The sequence below is a fragment of the Glycine soja genome, chromosome 16 (assembly GCF_004193775.1).
Source record: "Glycine soja cultivar W05 chromosome 16, ASM419377v2, whole genome shotgun sequence".
NCBI classification, from domain to species: domain Eukaryota; kingdom Viridiplantae; phylum Streptophyta; class Magnoliopsida; order Fabales; family Fabaceae; genus Glycine; species Glycine soja.
Window position 1 is genome coordinate 32,086,747 of NC_041017.1, and position 21,417 is coordinate 32,108,163.

Here is a 21,417-nt window from a genome sequence, read left to right on the forward strand (position 1 = left end):
TTTTTACATTAGGAGAGGAACATCCAAATATTTCTCCAAATCTTCAATACCTTAAAATTCTGGAATGGGAGACATATTTCACTTGCTTACCTGAATTATTATGTTACACTGAGATTGGTTACCTTAAGTTCGTCTAAATTCGTGCTGATTAGTTTCGTACTAATTAGCACTTCTTGTCATTAAAATCCACCCTATGGCTTGGAAGAATAGCTATCAACCTTAAGATAGTAGTGGTCTTGGTTTAAGATCGGTTAGAGCAAGTCAATAAACTTTTATGATAAAAGCGGGTTGAAACCTATGTATTAGATCAAATGACTTGTGGGAATGTACTTGATGAAATGACTTTTGAATGGATCATTGGTGCCCTATGTTAGAAGCTTGAATGCTATTGCTACGTATCTTATTCTCACCATAGTTAAAAAATTCGGTTCGATCCGACCAGTCAGACCGATCCAACCGGAACCAAGTGGTATAATTGGGTTGATTTAGTTATTGGACTGGCCATACATCTAGTCCCATTGGACCCGACCGATTTGGAGTAAACCTGGTAACCCAGACTGGTTTTTAAAATCAGTTTCACATAAAAGAAAAATAAAAAAATGCTCCAAAACACTTCAAAAAAAAAATCCGAGACTTGTATAATTGTGTTATTGAATATTATTTGTAGACTTATGTTATCAATTTTAATATTTCAATTGTTATTTTAGATTTTGGAGTATGAATAAATTTTTCTTAATCAAATAATGTTAGTTATATACTTATATATAATAGATACATGTATAATTTTAAATTTTTTAATATATATTAAATTGGGTCAATTATTGACATACCGATTGGACCAGTAACCAATCGACCCATTATCAAACCAGACCCGATTTCTTAACTTTGATTCTAACAACACAAGATTTATATAAAAGAGTTGTTGACTATACATCTTCTAGTGGATCTTGGGACCTAATCAATTAATTCCTCAAGTTGTGCAAACTAAAATGTGATCCATAAACGCTGGGATCTGCGGATGGAGAATGTTCTGTTCGTTCAGCAAACAATGCCTTGATGCACGGGGAATTCCATAATAAGTGCAAGATCTTGAAAATCATTTGGAATTTCTCATGATCGTGAGACAATAAAAGCTTGCTATGGAGAGTGTTCGGCAAAGCTATTTTTACAAATTATCAACGCAAAAATCATCATTTAACTAATGATTCTTCGTGTCTTCCTTGCAGGCACCCTGAAGAATATGTTGACTAGGCATTAGCCACATATATGTAAGTCACTTTAGAAGTTGTTTTTTAGCAGAACCATTTCGCATAATAATTACTATTTGTATATGTAGAACTTTTAACATTCAACTGTTAAATTTGCGTAAATTAAGTTTATAATTTTTTATAAAGTCTAACTATAGAAAAATATATTATTTGCGCTTTTAATTATCTTTACAACTTTTTATTTGGTTATTCATTAAAAAATTCAAATGAATGTATAATATGTTTCTAAAATATAAGTAATTGTCAACTAATAAGATTTTTTTTTACTGTGCATATGATTATAAAGGAGTACCTTAATCGGTTACCGATATTTTTAAACTTCTCTGAGAAATCCACGGACACTCGTAAGTAAATTATATCTTCCTAACAATGATTACACCGGTTAAAATTCAAAATCTCAATTACGTATATAAGAAATCTAAATTCCAACCAATTGAACTGTTGGTGTCAACTTATAATATTATCTAACTACAAATATTCAATTTATTTAAACTTTGGTGTATATAATCGTTAACATAATATCAAAATATTCATTAGTTAAATCATTAAAATTTAATATATACGTGAATTATTGAGTGGAGTAACTTGATATCTGTACATAGGTTCTAAGTCATGTTCGGCCTAACCTTTTTTGGGCTTAAAAATCTGAAATATAAATTAAATTTAAAGAAAAAGGGTAAATATTTTAAATGTCAAAATTTTATTTTACTATGTTATTTACTCATTTCATTGTAATATTTTTTTACATGTAGTAAAACATTTAAAGGTTTTAATTTTAAAAATATAAAAAATTCCATTAATAAAAAAATAATTTAAAAGATGGTTTACAAATATTTTATCATATAAAATGTTAATTAAATAAATTTAAGTACGAATTATAAAAGATAAGATATTGAAAAACTTCTATTTTATTGTCCAATAATATATTTAGAAGATAAAAAATTGAAATCTTAACTAAATTTAAAGAATAGAATTAATAATATTTTCAAAATATTAAAAATTTATTTAACTATAGTATTTACTCCATTCAGTTAAAGAAAAGTCACACTTTAATATTTTCCAATTGTAAATCATTTAAGTATAAATTACCTTTACTATACAATAAAATTGGTAACTTCTAAGAATCTAATCTAATAATTAGATTAAAAGTGATCCCTAATATATTTTTAAATTTTTTAATATTGATAGTTTTTAATTAACTGAGAGTATAACTTGCTGCAAATTAAATTGAACAGATAATTAAACACATAACCCACGGGGACTGAACAGTTCAAAAACAATAAAAACAAGAAGAAGAAAAAAATAATAAAATTGAGAGTCCAGTTTCATCGATCCTTCTTCGTTAAGGAAGAGCCAGAGGGTACACCACATATAATCTATTTTTCTTTCTCTAATTTTCATTGTCATTGATGCACACTTACCCCACCGTTCTAATTTTTCTTTGTTCTGTTTAAATAAAAAAAGAAAATTTAAACCTTAAATTTCCTAGCTGTCTTCAATATCGTGAAACTCACTCTTCAATCATCGATTTTTTGGTTTCTGGGTTTTTGTTTTCTCTTGATTTAGGGTCTGATTCTGATCGAAACCCGCGCCATGGCCATGTTCGATTCCATCTTCAACAAAGGCTTTAAGGCTGCCAAATGGTACTGTTTGTTTATTTTGTTTGATTTTTTGTATATAATCTGGGGTTTAATTTTTCTTCTTGCAATTGTGTATTTTGTATGCTTTGAAATGAATTTAATAGCTGAATTTAATACTGTGCATCAATTGGCCTTGTTGAACTATTTGGGATGGTTCGTGCTGAATTTTCCCTTTTCTTTATTTGCTAAGTTACTGGGTGTTTTTTTAGTTCAATTGTTCATATATGAATTGTGAGGACTGTGTTTCAGTTTGATTTAAACAATATATTTATTGCAATAGCTCATCTGGACAATTGTTCTTTTTTTGGTGTTTCTTTTATATTATTATTATTATTATTATTATTTCTTGGGTTGTTTAATTTATCTATAAGTGATTTGTTTACCAATGTTCATACTTTCAGTAAAACACTGCTGAAGTTGACAATTCCACGTATAAAGCTGCTAAGAAACAGAAGAGAGATTCAGTTGAAAAACATGCGGCGTGAGATTGCCAAGCTGCTTGAGACTGGCCAAGAAGCCACGGCTCGAATTAGGGTATACATGATTTGCATACAATCAAGGTTTTAAATTGCGGTCGCGGTTTCATCGTGTCACTTGATATTGTGGTCGCATTGCAGTTGTGGACCCTAAAAAGAACTTGACATTGTAGCCAAAATCACGGTTGCAGGCCGTTTTTAAAACCTTGCATATGATGTTTAGTGTTGCAACTTTTCTATTTGAGAATTTTATACCAATGGCTTAGGACATAAAGAAAATTCTTTTGGTAATTTTTCTTTGGTAGCACAGTTGCTGATGTGGTCATCTGTGCAGGTAGAACATATTATAAGAGAGGAGAACATGATGGCTGCTCAAGAAATCATTGAACTCTTTTGCGAACTTATTGCGGTCCGCCTTCCAATAATTGAATCTCAAAGGTAATCTAGAGATGAAAAGGAAATCTGGTTGACTGGCTTAGAGTCTGTCTTAATTTTTGTGATATGCCAATGCGAATTTTGCATTCAGGATAGTCATTTGTAAATCTTGTGTTAATGAAAGTGTAGGTATGTTTTTCAGCTGAATTTCACAAAAATGTTAACCATGTTCTACAAATCTGACTAACCAGTAACGGGGAAGGATCAATTTGTTTTGTAGGCAGGACCTAAACAATGTATTTGCCACTTTGTTTGAAGGAGTGTTTGGTGGTAACTAAGAAGTGATGAAGAGTATTTTCAGCACATTGTTTCAATCTCTCTCAATTATATTTCATTGTCATTGCACAAATTCTTAATTCATCTAGCATGAGAGTTTGACCCTTGATTTGGTGAAAATTATTGAAATGTTCAAGCAATGTTTGGCTACTTGTTCTTGAACATTGAATTTGTGCAAATGTGCAATGTGATTTAAAACTAGTTTGAACAATTTTCTCAATAAGCACTTATTGGTTAAGAAAATAAAATGAATTGAGGAGGGAAATTGAATCAAACTTCTCTCAAGTTAAAATTAATTTATACATCTCAAGTTTTTCAGAAGCTCTCTCATCTAACTCTTTGCAACCCTATAAATTATAAGGGTTTTTTTGTAAGCTAGAAATCAAATACATATCTCAATTGAAAAGCTCTTTTAAGCTAGAAGTCAAACTAAATTGGATCTTTGTTAGTGGCAATTTGATTAAATTGGTAAATGCTTGGGGCATAATTTTGTGATTACAGTGTTTGGGCAGTGAAGTGATGACACACAAATGAAAAATCTATTGGAAACTATAAAATGAGTGATGGTCTTCTCTTTGGTGTTTGGGCAGTGAAGTGCCAACAAAAAGGAAATTCTAGATAGCATAATAATTGTTGTTTCACTATACTCAAATTTTTATGCATGTCGTCCTTCTGCTCCTTATTCTTTTGAATGAAGTAATAAGGAAGTCAAACATGGAAAGAAAATCTCCATTGCTAAGAAACATGCATATGCTTTGTCATTGACTGAATATTCAGTACTTGTACATTGTTAGAGTACTAGGTGAAATTCTACCTCAATATATATTGAAATTGAAGTGATGTCTATATTGATAACCATTGGGAAGTTTTTGCAAAAGTAAAAAAAACAACTTGCATTTAACTATTTTGTCAAGTAAATTATATTGGGCTGAACTCAAATCCACTCCTTAATAGTTGTCAATGCTATTCTAACATCATATAGTTTGTATTATTTGCTATTAGTATCGTTGGACAGACTAAAATTTTGTTCATCATTATCTTTTTGATAGCATGACAAGTTCAAAAAAGTGTGTAATGGATTTTTAACATTGTTTAGGTCATTCTTGTAACCGAAGCATAAAATGTCAACCATTATTCTCTAATTATGTATCTATGTTCTCAATATTGTTCAGGGAATGCCCCCTTGACTTGAAGGAAGCCATATCCAGTGTATGTTTTGCTGCACCAAGGTGTGCAGATTTGCCTGAGTTGTTGCAGGTTCAGATGCTATTTGCTGCCAAATATGGGAAGGAATTTTTATCTGCTGCAACTGAGCTCAGGCCAGACTGTGGTGTTAATCGCCAGGTTCATGAAATTTTCATGCTATACAACCTTTTCCTTTTCTTTTTTGATAAAACATTTTCTACAGAAAGCCATTTTCTCGTTTGACATTCTCCATGTAAATTTCAATTGCAGTTAATAGAGCTGCTTTCAATTCGTGCTCCTTCACCAGAAAAGAAACTGAACCTTCTAAAAGAAATTGCTGTTGAGCATGATTTAGATTGGGATCCAGAAGCTTCAGAAACTGAGTTCTTTAAAAAGCATGAAGATTTATTGGTAAGTGTTAGGCTGTAGTGACTAACTAGAAGGGACAAAAATGGCAATAATACGGTAAATTCTTTCTTTCACACACCATTATCTTACTTTACACATGCTTTCCTTGTCAGAATGGCCCCACCCAATTCGTTAGTGGATCTAAGTTGCCCCTTCCTGACGAAAAACACAATGAAGAGATATACTCCACTCATGATACACCCAATAAAGAACAAGCTGATTCTGATTCTGATTCTGATACATTAGAATTTCCTGAAGTTCCTAAGGTATCAGTCCAGCCAAATGCAAATGTTGCCACAGCTCCAGAAATGGTTACACATTTGACTATGGAACCCCTTGATGTTGATCTTGATTCACCAAGACATTCTGGAGATTTTTCAGATCTGAAGCAGGAGCAAGTTGAAGATAGATCAACAGTTCACAAAGATGAACCTCACACTTCAATCAGCAAAATGGAGAATAAACAGTATTTGCCATTCATCTCCCCTCCTTCTGTATCATCTGGATCGTTTTTTGCAAGACATAGTGACTCACCTCCCTCCTTCTCAAGCACAAAGTCGGAAGGCAATGTGGACTTACAGGATGTGTTGGCTGCCGCCCATGCTGCTGCTGAAACTGCTGAACGTGCAGCAGCAGCAGCTCGCAACATGGCCAGCCTCGCTCAAGTCCGAATTAATGAGCTGACAAAGAAGAAAAGTACTGAACATGTGCCCGACAGCAGCAGCTCTGAGAACCCATTTTATGCTGGTGGTGGTAATGAATCTCCAACAATAGAAAAGCATTTCACTGATCAAATTCCTGCAGGTAACTCGGATGCCCTTAATAGAAACAATGTTGAACATCACCTGGATCATCATGCTTCCCCAGGCTCTCATTCATCAAGTTTTCCATCATTTGACACACTCAAGGAAGATTTTGCTTCTTCCCTACCCAATGATCATCATGTATTGAATGACAAGTCCTCGAGTCACCAGCCAAAGAGATTACCTTCAATGGATGACGACACATATTTCTCATACCCCAACTTATTTACCTCTCAAAACTCTAATGTGGGATCTCAGGCTCATTCTGATAATAGCCGTTCCTCTCATGATCTGTGATGCAGAATTATCATCCGGCCACACATTTCCTTAAGAGTCTCAAGTCTTGCTTATGTTTGTTTTATACTTCTGCAGTCAGTACTTTATTTTTGTTTTATTTTCAAAGAGCATGCAATCCCTGGCTTTGTTGTCTACATAGTAAATACTAAAGGCTGGATTTGCATAATGATGGGCACTGCCACTATGTAATTGCTTTGGTTCAGAAGCGTTACTGTTTGTGGCTGGGGCTGCAATGAGTGTAGAAATCTTATAGTGTTGGAATAAAAGCATTCAGCTTCATTTTTCTTTATATATTTTTTTTGTTTCAAGGACAGCAAGACAGCAGATATACGAGTTAGACAACCGGTGGATATTAGACATTTAATGCTTTCAGAACTTCATTTTGTAATTATTGTTATATTGTGGAATATATCACTTCATAGATTTTTTTTCATGGATAATGATAGTGCACATCCTTTTTCTATCTATTTTCGTAGTTAAAGTTTTGTGCCCATACAAATGAGACATCCTTGTGATAAATTATTTTGAAAAGAAAATACTTCTCTTCTCTCCAATCCGAATGACCAAACTATTAATTATGTTATATTATATTATAATCATGTATAAACTAAAATATAGGCTGCATTACAATAGAATGCAAGGTACTTGCACAAACTATCTGATGTCTATATACATTTTGGGCCACTGGAAAATAGTTACCGCAGATTCAAGGTTATTGATGTATATATGCAATCGAGACCTTCCCAAAATATTTATAACATAAACAAGGTGTTGTCTAATAGTGGAAGTATGTTAAAAGCTTGGTTGAACTGATTAGAAGGCTCAAAATGAGTTAAGCACAAATAATTTAATATACGATGTGGATTATGTTCTAAATCTTAGGATCAATTTTAATTTAATTTAGTCTTGTTCAATAATTAGGTCGCTCATTTTTCATTATTATTATGTATCATTAATTTGATTTTTGTTTACAGAGTTAGATTCACATATTAAGAAATAAGAAATATAAGAGAGTTTTTACTGTATCCCCGTTAATTGGGTCCGGGGTGGGAGGGGTATTGGTATGGTTGATTTTCAACCAATAGATATTTGTGATGAATTTTGTCAAGTTATAAATATATTAAGATGCCATCATATGATACTAATACATCGGATTACATTATAACTTCACAATTAAAATATGTTTAACCGACAATGATAATAGAGTGGACAACCTTTTAAGAAAACTGCGTTGCACCTCTTTTACTTATAAAAAAAAGTTATGAATATATTAAATATTAATACATAATATGTTAAAGTAGGAGTATGGTAATGTTAAAATATGATAGCAAATTAATATATTTATATAAAGTAATTATATTTTTTTTAAAAAGGAAAATAATCATATATATTGGTTTACACATTACTCTTTTTTTTTTTAATAATAATCACATTAAAATTTAAATCTAAAACTTCATGCATATTACTCCAAGTGATTCTACACTACTCCTTATTTAACCTTCCTTATACTTCATTGTCCTGGGTGTCAAGTTAATATACAAGAAGTGAAGTGTCAATGTAAAGTTTTTAAAAGTTAAAGAGATTCAGTAGAATTTACCTAATATATAAGTGTTGTTTTCAAATATTAAGGAGTTGTGGGGTGCGAGCGTGATTTTCTCGTTATAAAAATAAGAAGGAAGAGTGATTCAAATCTGAAGCTGAACCCTAACTAGCTGAGCAGACGGAGGAGAACTCGACTGAAGCTGCCTCTGCGACGCCGTTTCGATTCAGCCTCAGACATTTCTGTAAGTTCATCGTTTCACACTTTACACAAATACCCTATTCTTCGCATACTTCGTCGCTGCAACCCCGAACAACGATAACCTAATCAATTTGGCTTCGCCCCCTCTTTTTCTCTTCACAAACAATAACAATTCACGTGTGATTGATTTCTCCAGTGTTTTACGAGTTTCAAAGATGCTCGCTACCGTAGAACTGATTCTGAGAACCACGTTTTTTTGTTCTTGTCACGAATTGTTTCAGATAAATTAAAACAGTGAACGAATAATTTCTGTAAGTTTAATAGTGGGTTTGTGAGAGAGAAAAAAAATACATTTTGTAAGAATTTGGGTCGTTTAGGTGCCAGTTTGTCATTTTTTGAAATAGAGAATCGGTAAATGGGTTTTGAGAGAATTCTGTAACTATGTGTGTAGATCCCTTTTTTTTTTTTTTTAATTTTCTTGAGTCAAGGGCCTGTAATTCATAATGCTTAAAATATAGCCAAAGTGATGAATACAGGTATATGGTATTGAAATTTTCTGAGACTTTAAGGAGAGTTATAATATATGTCATCTATTGGTGTTGGTAACGAGAAATTACATAGAATTAGACTATTAGTATTATGCTATTAGACTATTAGTAAGTCTATTGCGAAGGCACAAAACACAGTATCGATCACATTGGATTTTTTTTTTAAGACTTAAGGCTTTCAAAGGATCAAACCACTAGTACTCCTATGTTTTCAGTGGGTAGACTTTAAAATTCCTTAAGAAGATAAGAGAAACACATAACAAATGGGTGATGTAGTGCATGAGGTTTGAACCTAGTGGGGGCTGGGGAGGGTTCGATGTATTCAGCCTTTCCCTAGCACATGGAGAGGATAGTTCTAGGACAGATAAGAAGAAAAAAGACAGTGGCATTGCAGTAGAGATTGAAGAACAAATTTGAAAATAGCCTTGTACGTAGTGTAGTTTCATTCACTTTCACAATGGCACCAAAACCTAACAATTTCTAGTGGTGATGAGGTTTGTAGTATGATTTATCAAAAGCCCAGGTTAGCAATGCAAAACAGTGAAAGTGTCTGCTTGCTGCTGTAGGTTGCAGTCATGGTGCAAGAAAATGGCAAGAGGAAGAAACCAAACATTCTGGTGACTGGCACACCGGGGACAGGAAAGACAACTGTGTGCACTGCTCTAGCTGAAGCCACCCAGCTCTGCCACATCAATGTCGGAGAATTAGTCAAAGAAAAGAACTTGCATGATGGATGGGATGATGAGCTTGATTGTTACCTTCTTAATGAAGACTTGGTAAGCTATCAATTTATATAATTTGGATCATTCCTATATGCTTGTGTTTTGAGATTTAGCTCCTCTAAAGTAAAATGAGGAGATGTGTAAAATGAGCAAGTAAGAAAGAATATATACAATGTTGATTTAAAGTGAGTTAATTTTAGTCAAATGAATGATAGATACATCCTTACTTATTTTACTCATCTCAATTTATAATATCCAAATCCTTTTGTGCAACATATGGATTTTGATGAAGTTCTTTTAAGTTCATTTTTGTTAGAAGTAGATCAATAGATTCCACACTATAACTAAATGATGATGATCCTTGTCAAAAGTTGAGGTGGTAGATTCATTGAGCACAGAATTGGAGACTATGTCATGGTTCCTTTCATTGATAGCAAATGTGCATGCTATTTAATGTTATATTTTCCCTGGATCAATTTTTACTATCTCTTTGAGATTACTAATATCGAGATTGGGAAAAGATTAGACTTCTCTGCACAACACCTTGATGAAAGTAACTTCCTGAAGTAGTTGTGTTTCAGGTCCTACACTTCAGCAATATATCCTTGACATATATTACTATTCCTCTAATGTCTAATCCCATTAGCTGTCCTTACCCCTTTCCCTCCTCCATTCTTCTTGATAAAAACTGTTGAACTTCCTGTGGTACAAACTGAATATAATTTTTCTTCTGAATTTTCCTTGAGTTTAGTTGTTTATTTAAACTATTGGTTATGTACATCTAGTTATAATTTCTTAGGGCTCTTTGTTGACAAAAGAAAATGGAAGCTCCTCTCTTATCCAGCATTAAGAATCTACTTGTCCAATTATTTGTCAAGATATTTTACTTTGATGGCTGAACTGCCACCTGGATTTGGTTTATGTTATGTTGGATTGCATGAAATAATTTTAATATTAATATTATCCTCATCATTGATACATTTCTTGTCATCATGTGTATGTTGCCTGATTTATAGGTTTTATGTCTATTTTGCATGGTTTTTGTAGGTTTGTGATGAACTTGAGGATGTTATGGAAGAGGGGGGAAACATTGTGGACTACCATGGCTGTGATTTCTTTCCTGAGCGTTGGTTTGATTGCGTGGTTGTACTTCAAACTGATAACACCATTCTGTATGACCGTTTGAGTAGGAGGTACGGAAGACTCGTTTCTGTTATTGACCATTAATTTTGCTACTCTATTATTGGTTTCATTATAAACTTTCCCCGTATATGTGACAGGGGGTACAAAGATTCAAAGCTTTCGAACAATATTGAATGTGAAATCTTCCAAGTTCTGCTTGAGGAGGCTAAAGAAAGTTACTCGGAGGAGAAAGTGATTGCAATGAAGAGTGATAATATAGAAGACGTTAGTAGAAATGTGGCAACTCTTACAGATTGGGTCAGAAATTGGTCTTTACCCTCACATTCTTAACAAAAAAATGAGTACTTTGTATATACCTTTCTGCTTGAGTATGGTGAAAGTATCACGATGAACTGCTACCTGAAGCAGATCTGCAGTGTGGTTGAATTCTCTTGCAAATTTTGGTGTGGCATGTATTTGTGGCATTTTATGTGATGGGTTTTAAATTTGACAATTGAAAGGTAACTTTTACCAAGTTGTGATAATGAGTTTCAAATAGTTAAGGGAAAAATTACCTTGTTAGATCTTGTTTAAAAAACCTCCCTTTATATAGAGCTACCAAACTGTAGAAACATTATCCACCCTCTCGTATTTCATCCCTCCATCATCCATCCATCACTTTCTTTCGTAAAGCATACTGCATTTGTTACCTCTTTTACTTTTATTTGGCACATGTGACGAGAAAAAATATTAAAAAACTAGAAACATTGGAAAGCTACTACTTGCACATGTGAAGCTGATGAAGTAAGATGTTTGATTTGCATGTGGAAATCTGGTAATTCTTCTAAAAGAACTGATATTCACTTAATTTTTTTTCTCATTCTACAAAATTGATTTACATCCAATTTTTATAAGATTTAAAAAATAATTTAAAATCTTAAAAGAAGACAGTAAAAAATGAAAAAAAATCTTGAAAGTGATATAATACCACAGAATCTATAAAAAAATGTGACTAAGATCTTCGTTCTCAGGACCTCTTTATTTCTCCATCCTTGGAGAGCTTGATGTCAGGAATTTGAATTGAAAAACAAAACTTTTTTTTAGAAAACTTACTAGTGTATCAGTTTATCATCCTTTATTTTCAGTAAATACGAAGTAGATTTTAGTAATTGTTAGTTGTCGAAATCAAAATTATCATTTCTTCTATTTATTTATTTAAATTTGATTGATGATTGATTGATTAAACAAGTTACTAGTTAGAAGGCTGATTATTTTATTCCGGATTGAAAGTTAGTTCATTTTTTAAAACTTTGCTTAAAAAACAATAAATTTAATTTTGATACACTATTATCCCTCGTCAAAATTATAAAGCATAAATAGAATATTTTTTTTTAAAATTTTTTTTTATGAAAGATGGTGTACAGAGTTGAGCTGCAATTGCTTCATCTAAGTAAATTTTCACTTCATCAAACTACAGCAGATGATACACATTGTAATTTGTAACTCAAGAAAGCAATCCGTATGCACAAATGTAAATGAATACAATGCAATGGACTTGATTTACAGGAGAGACGTGTAATCAGGAAAGGACAAGAGTGAAAGAAAAATATTATAGCTGAAAAAAATGTCATAAATAATTCTATTTTTTCCCCTTTACCTTAATTACTATTGTGCCAAAGTCACCTTAGACCAGATAACTCAACTGCATGTAGATTTTCAGTAGAGTCAACAATCAAATCCGAAATGGGATGAGGAGTCAGAAATAAATTCTTATTATGATGGAGCAAACCAACTTACACAATTGACATAGAACTAAATGCTAAAAAAAAGAGATTTTAAAAGACATACAAATTGTCACACTAATTTAAAGTTTAAACTGACAACCTTGCTTTCTCTTTACCTATTAAAGAAACCAACAACTATTATTCTTGGAAGAATTAACATAGCATAATTTGGCTGTGGCACAGAACTTTTTACCCCATCAATTTATTGCAGCACAGCGGTGAGCCAATTCTTCCACAAATTCTGCAATATTTTTATCAGAATTTCCTCCCTCATCAACATAACTCTTGGCCAGATTCTTCCATTTGATGGCATTTTTCTTTATTTCATTTCCTTTTTCAGTCTCCAATATTTCCTTTATGCAATGTGTGATTGTTTCTCTTCTAACTATCTCTTTCTCATCAGCAACAGCTTTGACTCCAATTTTCCACACATCCTTTAGAAGTTTTGCATTTGTGATCTGGTCTGTCCACAGTGGCATTGCAATCACTGGAACTCCTAAGCTCAAAGCTTCCAATGTGGAGTTCCAACCACAGTGTGTGAGAAAACACCCCAAAGCCTCATGTGTTAGGACTTGTAGTTGGGGACACCATGAGACTATTAAACCCTTCTCTGATGTGTCAGCAAACTCCTTTGGAAGCTTTCCCTTATCACAATCTCTAATCACCCACATGAAATAACTTCCACTATCTCCCAAACCCCAAGCCAGTTCCTCAGTTTGCTCCTCATTAAGCCCTGCCATGCTCCCAAAAGAGACATACACAACTGACCCTTTTGGTTTTTCATCAAGCCATTTGATGCAAGCTTCTGAGTTTGGATTATACATGTTAACACCATAGTCCTTGTCATCTTGGAGTCTTTTGTCCAAGTAGATAGATGGCAGGCATGGTCCTATTGGCTTTAATGGCCAAATCTTCACCAGCCAATCCACAACCTACAATAAATTTCATTTCAAATTTCAATCATCAATATTATCCAACAAAATAACTAGGATAAAAATGTATTCTAGGTCTCTCTAATTTCAATCAAAATTGTTCTTAGTCGTTATACTTTAAAAATGATATTTTTGGTCTTTGAATTCTTTTTATAATTGATGAATTTTTTCTCTTTTTATGGAACTTAGGATACTAGGATGAGAGACAAAATCCATCAATTATAAATAAAAAAGAAGACCAGAATCATCCTGAAGTAATAGGAACTAGGACAAATTTTGACCAAAATTTGAGGGAAAAACTTTTTACCCAGATAACTACTGCTGTCTAATTCATTCCAACAAATAAGAACAAATCAAATTAATGAAGAGAATTTTCAGCTAGTCAAGTCACTTACCCCCTGCTCCAGTTCATAAAAACTGTTTGCAAGAACCCAATCTGCTTTATCAATGTTGACAAATTGATTCACAACTACATCAAAGTAGCCTGGATAGGACCCATATTTGTTCAAGAAAGATGGCAAGTCCCCAGCTGCAAGTTTTGGCAACCCTGGCAACAAATATTCTGCCTGTGTAAGAGGCAACTCTATCAACTTCTTATAAACATGGAAGTATATGTTGTTTGTTGTGCATGTCTGAGTGAAGAAAGTAGCACCAAGTAGCCCAAATTTCTTGGCAACATCAAGAACCCAAGGCATGAAAGCATCATAGATAACACAATCTGGAGGGTGGCTTGACCCTGCAAGCTTCTGAACAAGCTCAGCAAAAGTTTGTGATCCAACCCTCCAAAAGGTCTCTATGTAAGCCTCAAGACTCTCTGCTGCTGCAAGCCCTCCATCATCATAGCCATCTGAGATGCTCTCAACTTCAATGGAAGTGAAGTTTTTGTTTCTCATGTTCTTCCAATTGGACACAACAGTTACAAGTGTTACCTTCACTCCTCTCTGCACCAAACGCTTGGAGAACTGAAGCATAGGATTGATGTGTCCTTGGGCTGGATAAGGTAGGACAAGACAGTGAGCAGCATGGTTTTTCCTTTGCTCTTTCATTTCTGACTCCAACGTTTGTTTACTCCTTCCCCACACTGCATATGTGTTCATTGCTTTCTGTTACATGTGTATAAATAGAAGAGAAATGTAATTTTTACACCAAAATCAACAACTAAGAGAAAGAAGGAGAAAAAAATGTGATGTAATAAGTGATACAGTAAAAAAAAAAATTGATTAACATGAGTTGAGTCCAATAAAAGAATTTAGCCTCTTACAATCTGGGAATCAAGATTTAAATCTCTATTAGAAGATATATTAATATTTAGTATTTTATCTCCTTTAAATAATATTGTCTCCAAAAGCAAGAACATGTGAGAAATTAAAAATAAAAGATAGACATTACGAAAAATTGCATGATTCAAAATAAATGTTACTTTGAATCATTCAAAATATAAAAATCAAATAAAAATCGGAAAAAGATTTTGTTTTTTTATACGTAAAAACTGAAAAACATGTTGATGGGCTTGAAAGCAAAAACATTAACGTAACACGAATCAGTAATGATAGTTGATCGAATATTACTAGCTTTGATATTTTTGAACATGCACCAGCTTCATATGAAAAAAAGTTTGTGATCTAAAACTTTATAAATTAATTAACATTCTTAAAATTAAGTTTCGGTTGTTTTTATAAACAATTATTGCTTATGAGTAAAAATAATATTTTTTACTATTATTTAAAGGTTGTTTAAAACTATCTTATTGGAATAAAATATGTATGAGTGAATTATAATGTAACATTATGAATACCAATAAGATAAAAAATTCTACGCGTGCAATATTTCTTAATTAGAATTCGAGGGGTCCATGTCGGTGATATGTGATTATTATTGCATCTGGCAAAGAGATCCTTAATGACTCATGGAAGATGAACATCTCTCATTTGTTAGAGAAGGGAATCAATGTGTGGATTATATCATATATTAATATCATACAGTTGTGGCTTCAGAACAATTTTCTTATGATTTACGTAGATGCCATGGGGATAAGGTTTTTTAGTATTTAGTTTGCTGCTCTATGTTCCCTCTTTTTCCATGTACCAAAAAATACGTGCTTAAATTAATTTTAATTATGAATTTTGCATTGAAACATATATATATATATATATATATATATATATATATATATATATATATGATAAAATTAATTCTAAAGGTAAAACAAACTATCCTTAAGAAAATAAATTGGTTATCGGGTATGTGAATGAAATTATATCAACTTACATGTGAGTTTAAGTTTATGTTTTAAGAATAACCTTACATTAAATACTGGAAGGAAGAATTTTTCCCATAATGATTCTTCAATGTCATTTTCCATTGATAATGATCCTACAATTTGTCAGCAAAGTTTGTAATTATTTAGAAATTAATAATTTGTCATATAGTAGCATTAAGTAAAAGAGAAAAGTGAAGTTTGTTTTATTTTCTGGGTTTGCATGACTTCCACTTTTCTTTTTATTTTCCTTCAAAGAAGTTGGATTTAATATAATTTTGAGAAATTCATGAAAATAAAAGTATTATTTTAAATTAAGAAAATTTTAAAAAAAATAATTTTATAAAAATTGACTTTACAGGTAAAAAATGCTTAAAAATCCGATTATTACTTTATTATAATTAGCACCAATAATGTACTCTGCAAAACAGTTTTTTTCCTGTTATATTGGTATATATGACTATATGAGTGACAAGGAGCGTATGCAATTATGTCATCATGATTTCTTTAATTCCGCGAACACACACCTCTTATTTTTTTATTTAAACTCGCATATCACGAGCCACTGGTCCATGACCAGTTGACCACGACATTTAACTGTTGCTTCACGTATTTATTTCTTTTAGCTTTAATAAATAAACAAAATAATATAAAGTATTTTTTTTGTCCCATTATAATTGTGAAGAGAAAAAAAATTATTCTAAATTAATTGTTATTTTAATTTTTAATATAATATTAACTATTTTTTACTTATATTTTTATGATATTAATGGAAAACAAAAAATTGGATGAGAGAAAGGAAGAGTAAATATCTGTAGTTAACTTTTAATAAGATCAACACAATAGATTGGTTAATTATTGTTACTTTAACGAAACTAATTTTCTTCAAGAAAAAAAAAAAGAAACTAATTGCAGTTAGATCAGGTTGATCCATGAAGTTATCAAGCATAACATTTTTGTCGGGTATGGATTAGGCTTATTTAGGTCGCAGATAATGGTTTGATAAAAAAATTCAAAAGTAATGTAACTCGTAAAATAACTTATTAGATTAATCATATATTTGAGTTGGGATGACTTGATTACATCTTATGTGTATGAGATAAATTTAAAGATTTGAATCGGTTTTTAAAACTCATTTCGCATTAAAGAAACAAAAAAATATTTCAGAAAAACTCAAATTTATATAATTGTGTTATTGAATTATTATTTATAAACTTATATTAATTGTTATTTTGGATTTTGAAATATAAATGAATTTTATTAATCAAATAATATATATATTATTTACCTAGGCATTAGACTATTGACCATTGGTCCTATCTCAACATGTGGTTTCATAACTTGTAGCAAAAAATTAACGCGAACACTGTCTCTCACACAGCCAATGCATGCGAATGCCATGGATGCCATGAGCCTCCTCCGCATTGGTCACGTTCCCAATCGCCTCTTCTTTAACCAATGCATGCGAATATCCCTTCATTCTTAGCGTGTGTCTGTACCAAGTGTTCAAAGTTAGTTAGTTCTTCTGAGTGAAGACGTGCTTCGTTTGCAATTTAGTTCTTGCTTTTATATTATCTAAACGACTCGTTTTGCTGCTCCTTTTGTTATTGCTGGATTCAACTGCTAGAAGGACTCACTGCATGTGAATTGTGAGGTACTATGTTTCTGAAATCCAAATTACCTTTTTTGATAACAATGGATCAAGTATGTTTTTGGTCTCTCCCAAAGTTTTCGTCTCATTTCATTTTCTCTAAAATTTTAACATTGCTATTTATCGAGGATGTTATTTTCTTTAGTAAATCCAGTATGTTTGTTCAGTATTTTAACATGCACCATCACGGTTTTGTTTTAAAATTGTTGTACAAATGCCTCAGACATAATCTGTGTTCAATCCTGTCTGTCACCAAAGCAGATTTACTAACAGAGTTAGCAAACTAGATAGGAGTGTTAAAAAAAACTGATTGAATCGAATTGTATCCAAATCTAAATATATCGAATTAGTTTTTTTTTTTGAACTAGTTCAAGAAAAAATAAATAAGTATATTATTTCATAGTTTGAATTATTGATTGTGTCATAAAGACCCTTATGTCCACGCCCCAATCTACCCCAGGAGGAGTATGTGCTTCTAAAAGATCTTTTATATTGTGATCAATCCCGAAGTTCAAGAAAAAATAAATAAGTATATTATTTTATAAAATTAATTCAGTTTGAATTATTGATTGTGTCATAAAGACCTTATGTCCACCCCCCGATCTACCCCGGGAGGAGTATGTGCTTCTAAAAGATCTTTTATATTGTGATCAATCTCCAAGTTAGTTCTATACATATGACCAGCAACTAGAAAAATAAATGCAATAGCTAAATGATGGTGTGCAAATATGGGTCAGCCATAAACTTTGAGTTTGTGGATGAAATCCCCTTAGAAGATTCGGTTAACCAATCTGGTTTTTATTTAAATATTTTTTTATTTAAAAAAATTAGTTCAACTTTTAAAACTAGTTTAAAATTGGTTAAAAATTAATTCAGTTCAAAATCAATTTTTTAAAACCAGTTCGATTTTGAACCAGTTTGACTATTTGGATATAAAATCGAACTGGTTAAAGCAGTTCGAAACTAATTCGATTTGATTTTTTTACCAAATTAGTTTTTGCACGTCCGTAACACTAAATGAATGGGATGAAAACATGTTTGAATGACCAATTTCAGATTTCGTATATTTTAAAGGGACTAAAAACATATTATGTTTTTAAGCTAATTTTGTTCAAGGTGGTATTAAGCTAATTTTGTTTTCAAGTGTGGTATTAAGCTAATTTTGTTTTCAAGTGTTAGTTAGCCTTGTCTGTTGCATGCAAATTGCAAGCCTGGAACTACTGCTAACTAGCTATCTGTATTTTGTAAAACTCAATGTTTTAAATATAGATCCACGACTGATTTCGGCTGCAACGTTAAGGCTTTTGGGGTTGCTTCGAAGTGAGAAAAATGGTATTCTCTGCAAAATATGGGAGAAGTGATGGAAATAGTTGGGCAAGCATCAAAGGCTTTTCCCTCCAAGTCCTCACAGGGAGGTGGTTCATGATGTTTTCATCATTTATGATCATGTCAGTGTCAGGAGCAACCTACATGTTTAGCCTCTACTCCCGGGAAATCAAGTTGGTTCTTGGTTATGACCAATCCACTCTTAATCAGTTAAGTTTCTTTAAGGACTTGGGTGCCAACATAGGCATTCTTTCAGGCCTAATCAACGAGGTCACACCCCCTTGGGCTAGCTTATTAATTGGTGGAGTTCTCAACTTTTTTGGGTACTTTGCAATTTGGCTTGCTGTCACCGGCAAAATTGCAAAGCCCCAAGTGTGGAACATGTGCTTGTACATCTTCATTGGAGCAAATTCCCATTGCTCAACCAAAACTGGAGCTGTTGTGACCAGTGTCAAGAACTTCCCTGGCATCAGAGGCATTGTCTTAGGCCTTTTGAGTGGGTATCAGGGTGTAAGTGCAGCAATAATTACTCAGCTATACTATGCCTTCTATGGAAATGACTCCAAATCCCTCATTTTGCTCATGGCATGGCTACCAACTGCTACAGCTATTGTGTTCCTTCCAGTTATCAGAAACCACAGGAGTATTCAACAGCCAAATGACACTAAAGCTTTCTATAGGTTCCTCTATTTATCATTAGTCCTAGCGGGGTTCCTAATGATCGTAATTATAGCACAACAATGTTTCACTTTCTCTCCAAATGAATATAATGTTACTACCACTGTGATGCTTCTTTTGCTCATCCTTCCACTGGCTGTTGTTATTGTAGAAGAACACAAGATTTGGAAGAGTAGACAACAAAACATCAATAGGGAAGATAGTCAAATGTTGTTGGCAAACTATCCCAATATAGCTACAGAAAATCCTTATCAAGAGGAGTCTTCCCATACAGAACAAACTGTCGAAGAAAAAGTATCCTGTTGGGAAAACATACTCAGGCCCCCAGAAAGGGGTGAAGATCATACAATACTTCAAGCCATTTTTAGCCTTGACATGCTGGTTCTCTTATTAGTTTCTATATGTTCATTTGGTAGCAATCTGACTATGGTAAATAACTTAAGTCAAATTGGAATTTCATTAGGATATCCAGCACATACCATAACCACATTTGTCTCCCTTATGTCCCTTTGGATCTATTTAGGTAAGGTCGTTCAAGGGGTTGTCGCAGAATTTATCTTATCCAAATTTAAAGTCCCTAGACCTTTCATGCTCACATCGTTACTTCTATTATCTTGTGTTGGTCATCTTTTAATTGCATTCAATGTCCCAAATGGTCTCTATATAGCCTCAATTGTTATTGGCTTCTGCTTTGGGGCTAACTGGCCTTTACTCTATTCCATCATATCTGAACTTTTTGGCCTTAAACATTATTCAACATTGTTCAATGTTGGGTCAATATCAAGTCCAATTGGGTCATACTTGCTCAGTGTGAGGGTTGCAGGGTATTTATATGATATGGAAGCAAGAAGGCAAATGGAAGCTTTGGGGCAAAAGACAAGTCCAGGGGAGGAGCTGAACTGCAATGGTGATGAGTGCTACAAGTTGGCATTCATTACAATGACTGCAGTTTGCTTGTTTGGGGCATGTTTGTCACTCATTCTGGTCTTTAGGACCATACAACTTTATAGAAGAGACCTATACAAGAAATTCAATGGTGCTACAACTGATGTAACTGAAACAACTGATGTAACTGAAACGGCTGTGTCTTAGAAATGTATTGGACCATCAGCTGCAAATGAAGGCTAGGTGACTTTGGCATGGAAATGGCAACAGAAAATTCAGAACCAGAGCAATAGCTATAGCAACTACTTTGCAATCACTAACAAATTTACAGTTTATAATGAGTAGTCCTTGTAAATTTGTAATGTTATCTTTTCTACCTTAGAGACCTATTTCGGCTAGTGGGATAACACTTTATTGTTATTTGTTTTTTACTGTGACAACTTGGTAACATAGTTTCTTTCCGCTTTAAAACAGCATTAGAGTATTGCTTGAGAAATAATAAGTGTCAAATTATCTGCACCAGGCGCTTGTCTTTTTTCCTCTTTTGAGTTTATAAAATGAATTCAAAATGTTTAGGGGAAATAATCAATAGGTATAGTGATCAATACTATGATGTGTTTTCTTCTCTCAACATTATGCTGTATGTTATAGTTTGTCTTTTATATGTTGAGCTTTTAAGTTTATTATCATGTGGTTTTCAAAAAAGGATTTGTGATCCTTACCTTTATTTTCTTTCAATGATCCATCAGCATTTACTTCTAACATTTAGTACCTTTTACTGTCACTTTTTCGTTGTTTTTTAAAAATCTTACGTCGACCATTTACAAAAATTAGAATGATGATATTCACATTAAAATTACCATTTTCTCTACTTATCTCAAGTTTTGTTTAATTAAAAAGTAACATCAATCAGGCAGAAAAAAATTCTTTATTTTTTAAAAAAAATAGAAGTACTTTCTATGTTAATTGATAATCTTTTGAAA

At 32.7% G+C, this 21,417-nt stretch overlaps 4 protein-coding genes across 4 annotated transcripts; 3 read left to right on the forward strand and 1 right to left on the reverse strand.

Moving 5' to 3' along the window:
* Window positions 1-2,646: 2,646 nt before the first annotated feature.
* On the forward strand, window positions 2,647-7,228 carry LOC114390686 (vacuolar protein sorting-associated protein IST1-like). The gene is made up of 6 exons (XM_028351516.1): window positions 2,647-2,911; window positions 3,310-3,442; window positions 3,719-3,822; window positions 5,268-5,439; window positions 5,551-5,691; window positions 5,802-7,228. The coding sequence occupies exons 1-6, from the start codon at window positions 2,862-2,864 to the stop codon at window positions 6,786-6,788; spliced, it is 1,587 nt and encodes a 528-aa protein (XP_028207317.1). The 5' UTR covers window positions 2,647-2,861; the 3' UTR covers window positions 6,789-7,228.
* Window positions 7,229-8,434: 1,206 nt separating this feature from the next.
* Window positions 8,435-11,558, forward strand: LOC114388990 (adenylate kinase isoenzyme 6 homolog). The gene is made up of 4 exons (XM_028349548.1): window positions 8,435-8,572; window positions 9,644-9,853; window positions 10,847-10,992; window positions 11,080-11,558. The coding sequence occupies exons 2-4, from the start codon at window positions 9,653-9,655 to the stop codon at window positions 11,270-11,272; spliced, it is 540 nt and encodes a 179-aa protein (XP_028205349.1). The 5' UTR covers window positions 8,435-8,572; window positions 9,644-9,652; the 3' UTR covers window positions 11,273-11,558.
* Window positions 11,559-12,665: 1,107 nt separating this feature from the next.
* LOC114390619 (UDP-glycosyltransferase 74G1-like) lies at window positions 12,666-14,749 on the reverse strand. The gene is made up of 2 exons (XM_028351421.1): window positions 14,033-14,749; window positions 12,666-13,637 (listed from the first exon to the last, which is right to left on the reverse strand). Exons 1-2 carry the CDS (start codon window positions 14,732-14,734, stop codon window positions 12,903-12,905), a joined length of 1,437 nt encoding a protein of 478 aa, XP_028207222.1. The 5' UTR covers window positions 14,735-14,749; the 3' UTR covers window positions 12,666-12,902.
* A 2,490-nt stretch (window positions 14,750-17,239) lies between these two features.
* LOC114389518 (protein NUCLEAR FUSION DEFECTIVE 4-like) lies at window positions 17,240-20,953 on the forward strand. The gene is made up of 2 exons (XM_028350205.1): window positions 17,240-17,548; window positions 18,815-20,953. Exon 2 carries the CDS (start codon window positions 18,875-18,877, stop codon window positions 20,639-20,641), a length of 1,767 nt encoding a protein of 588 aa, XP_028206006.1. The 5' UTR covers window positions 17,240-17,548; window positions 18,815-18,874; the 3' UTR covers window positions 20,642-20,953.
* The last annotated feature ends 464 nt before the right edge of the window (window positions 20,954-21,417 follow it).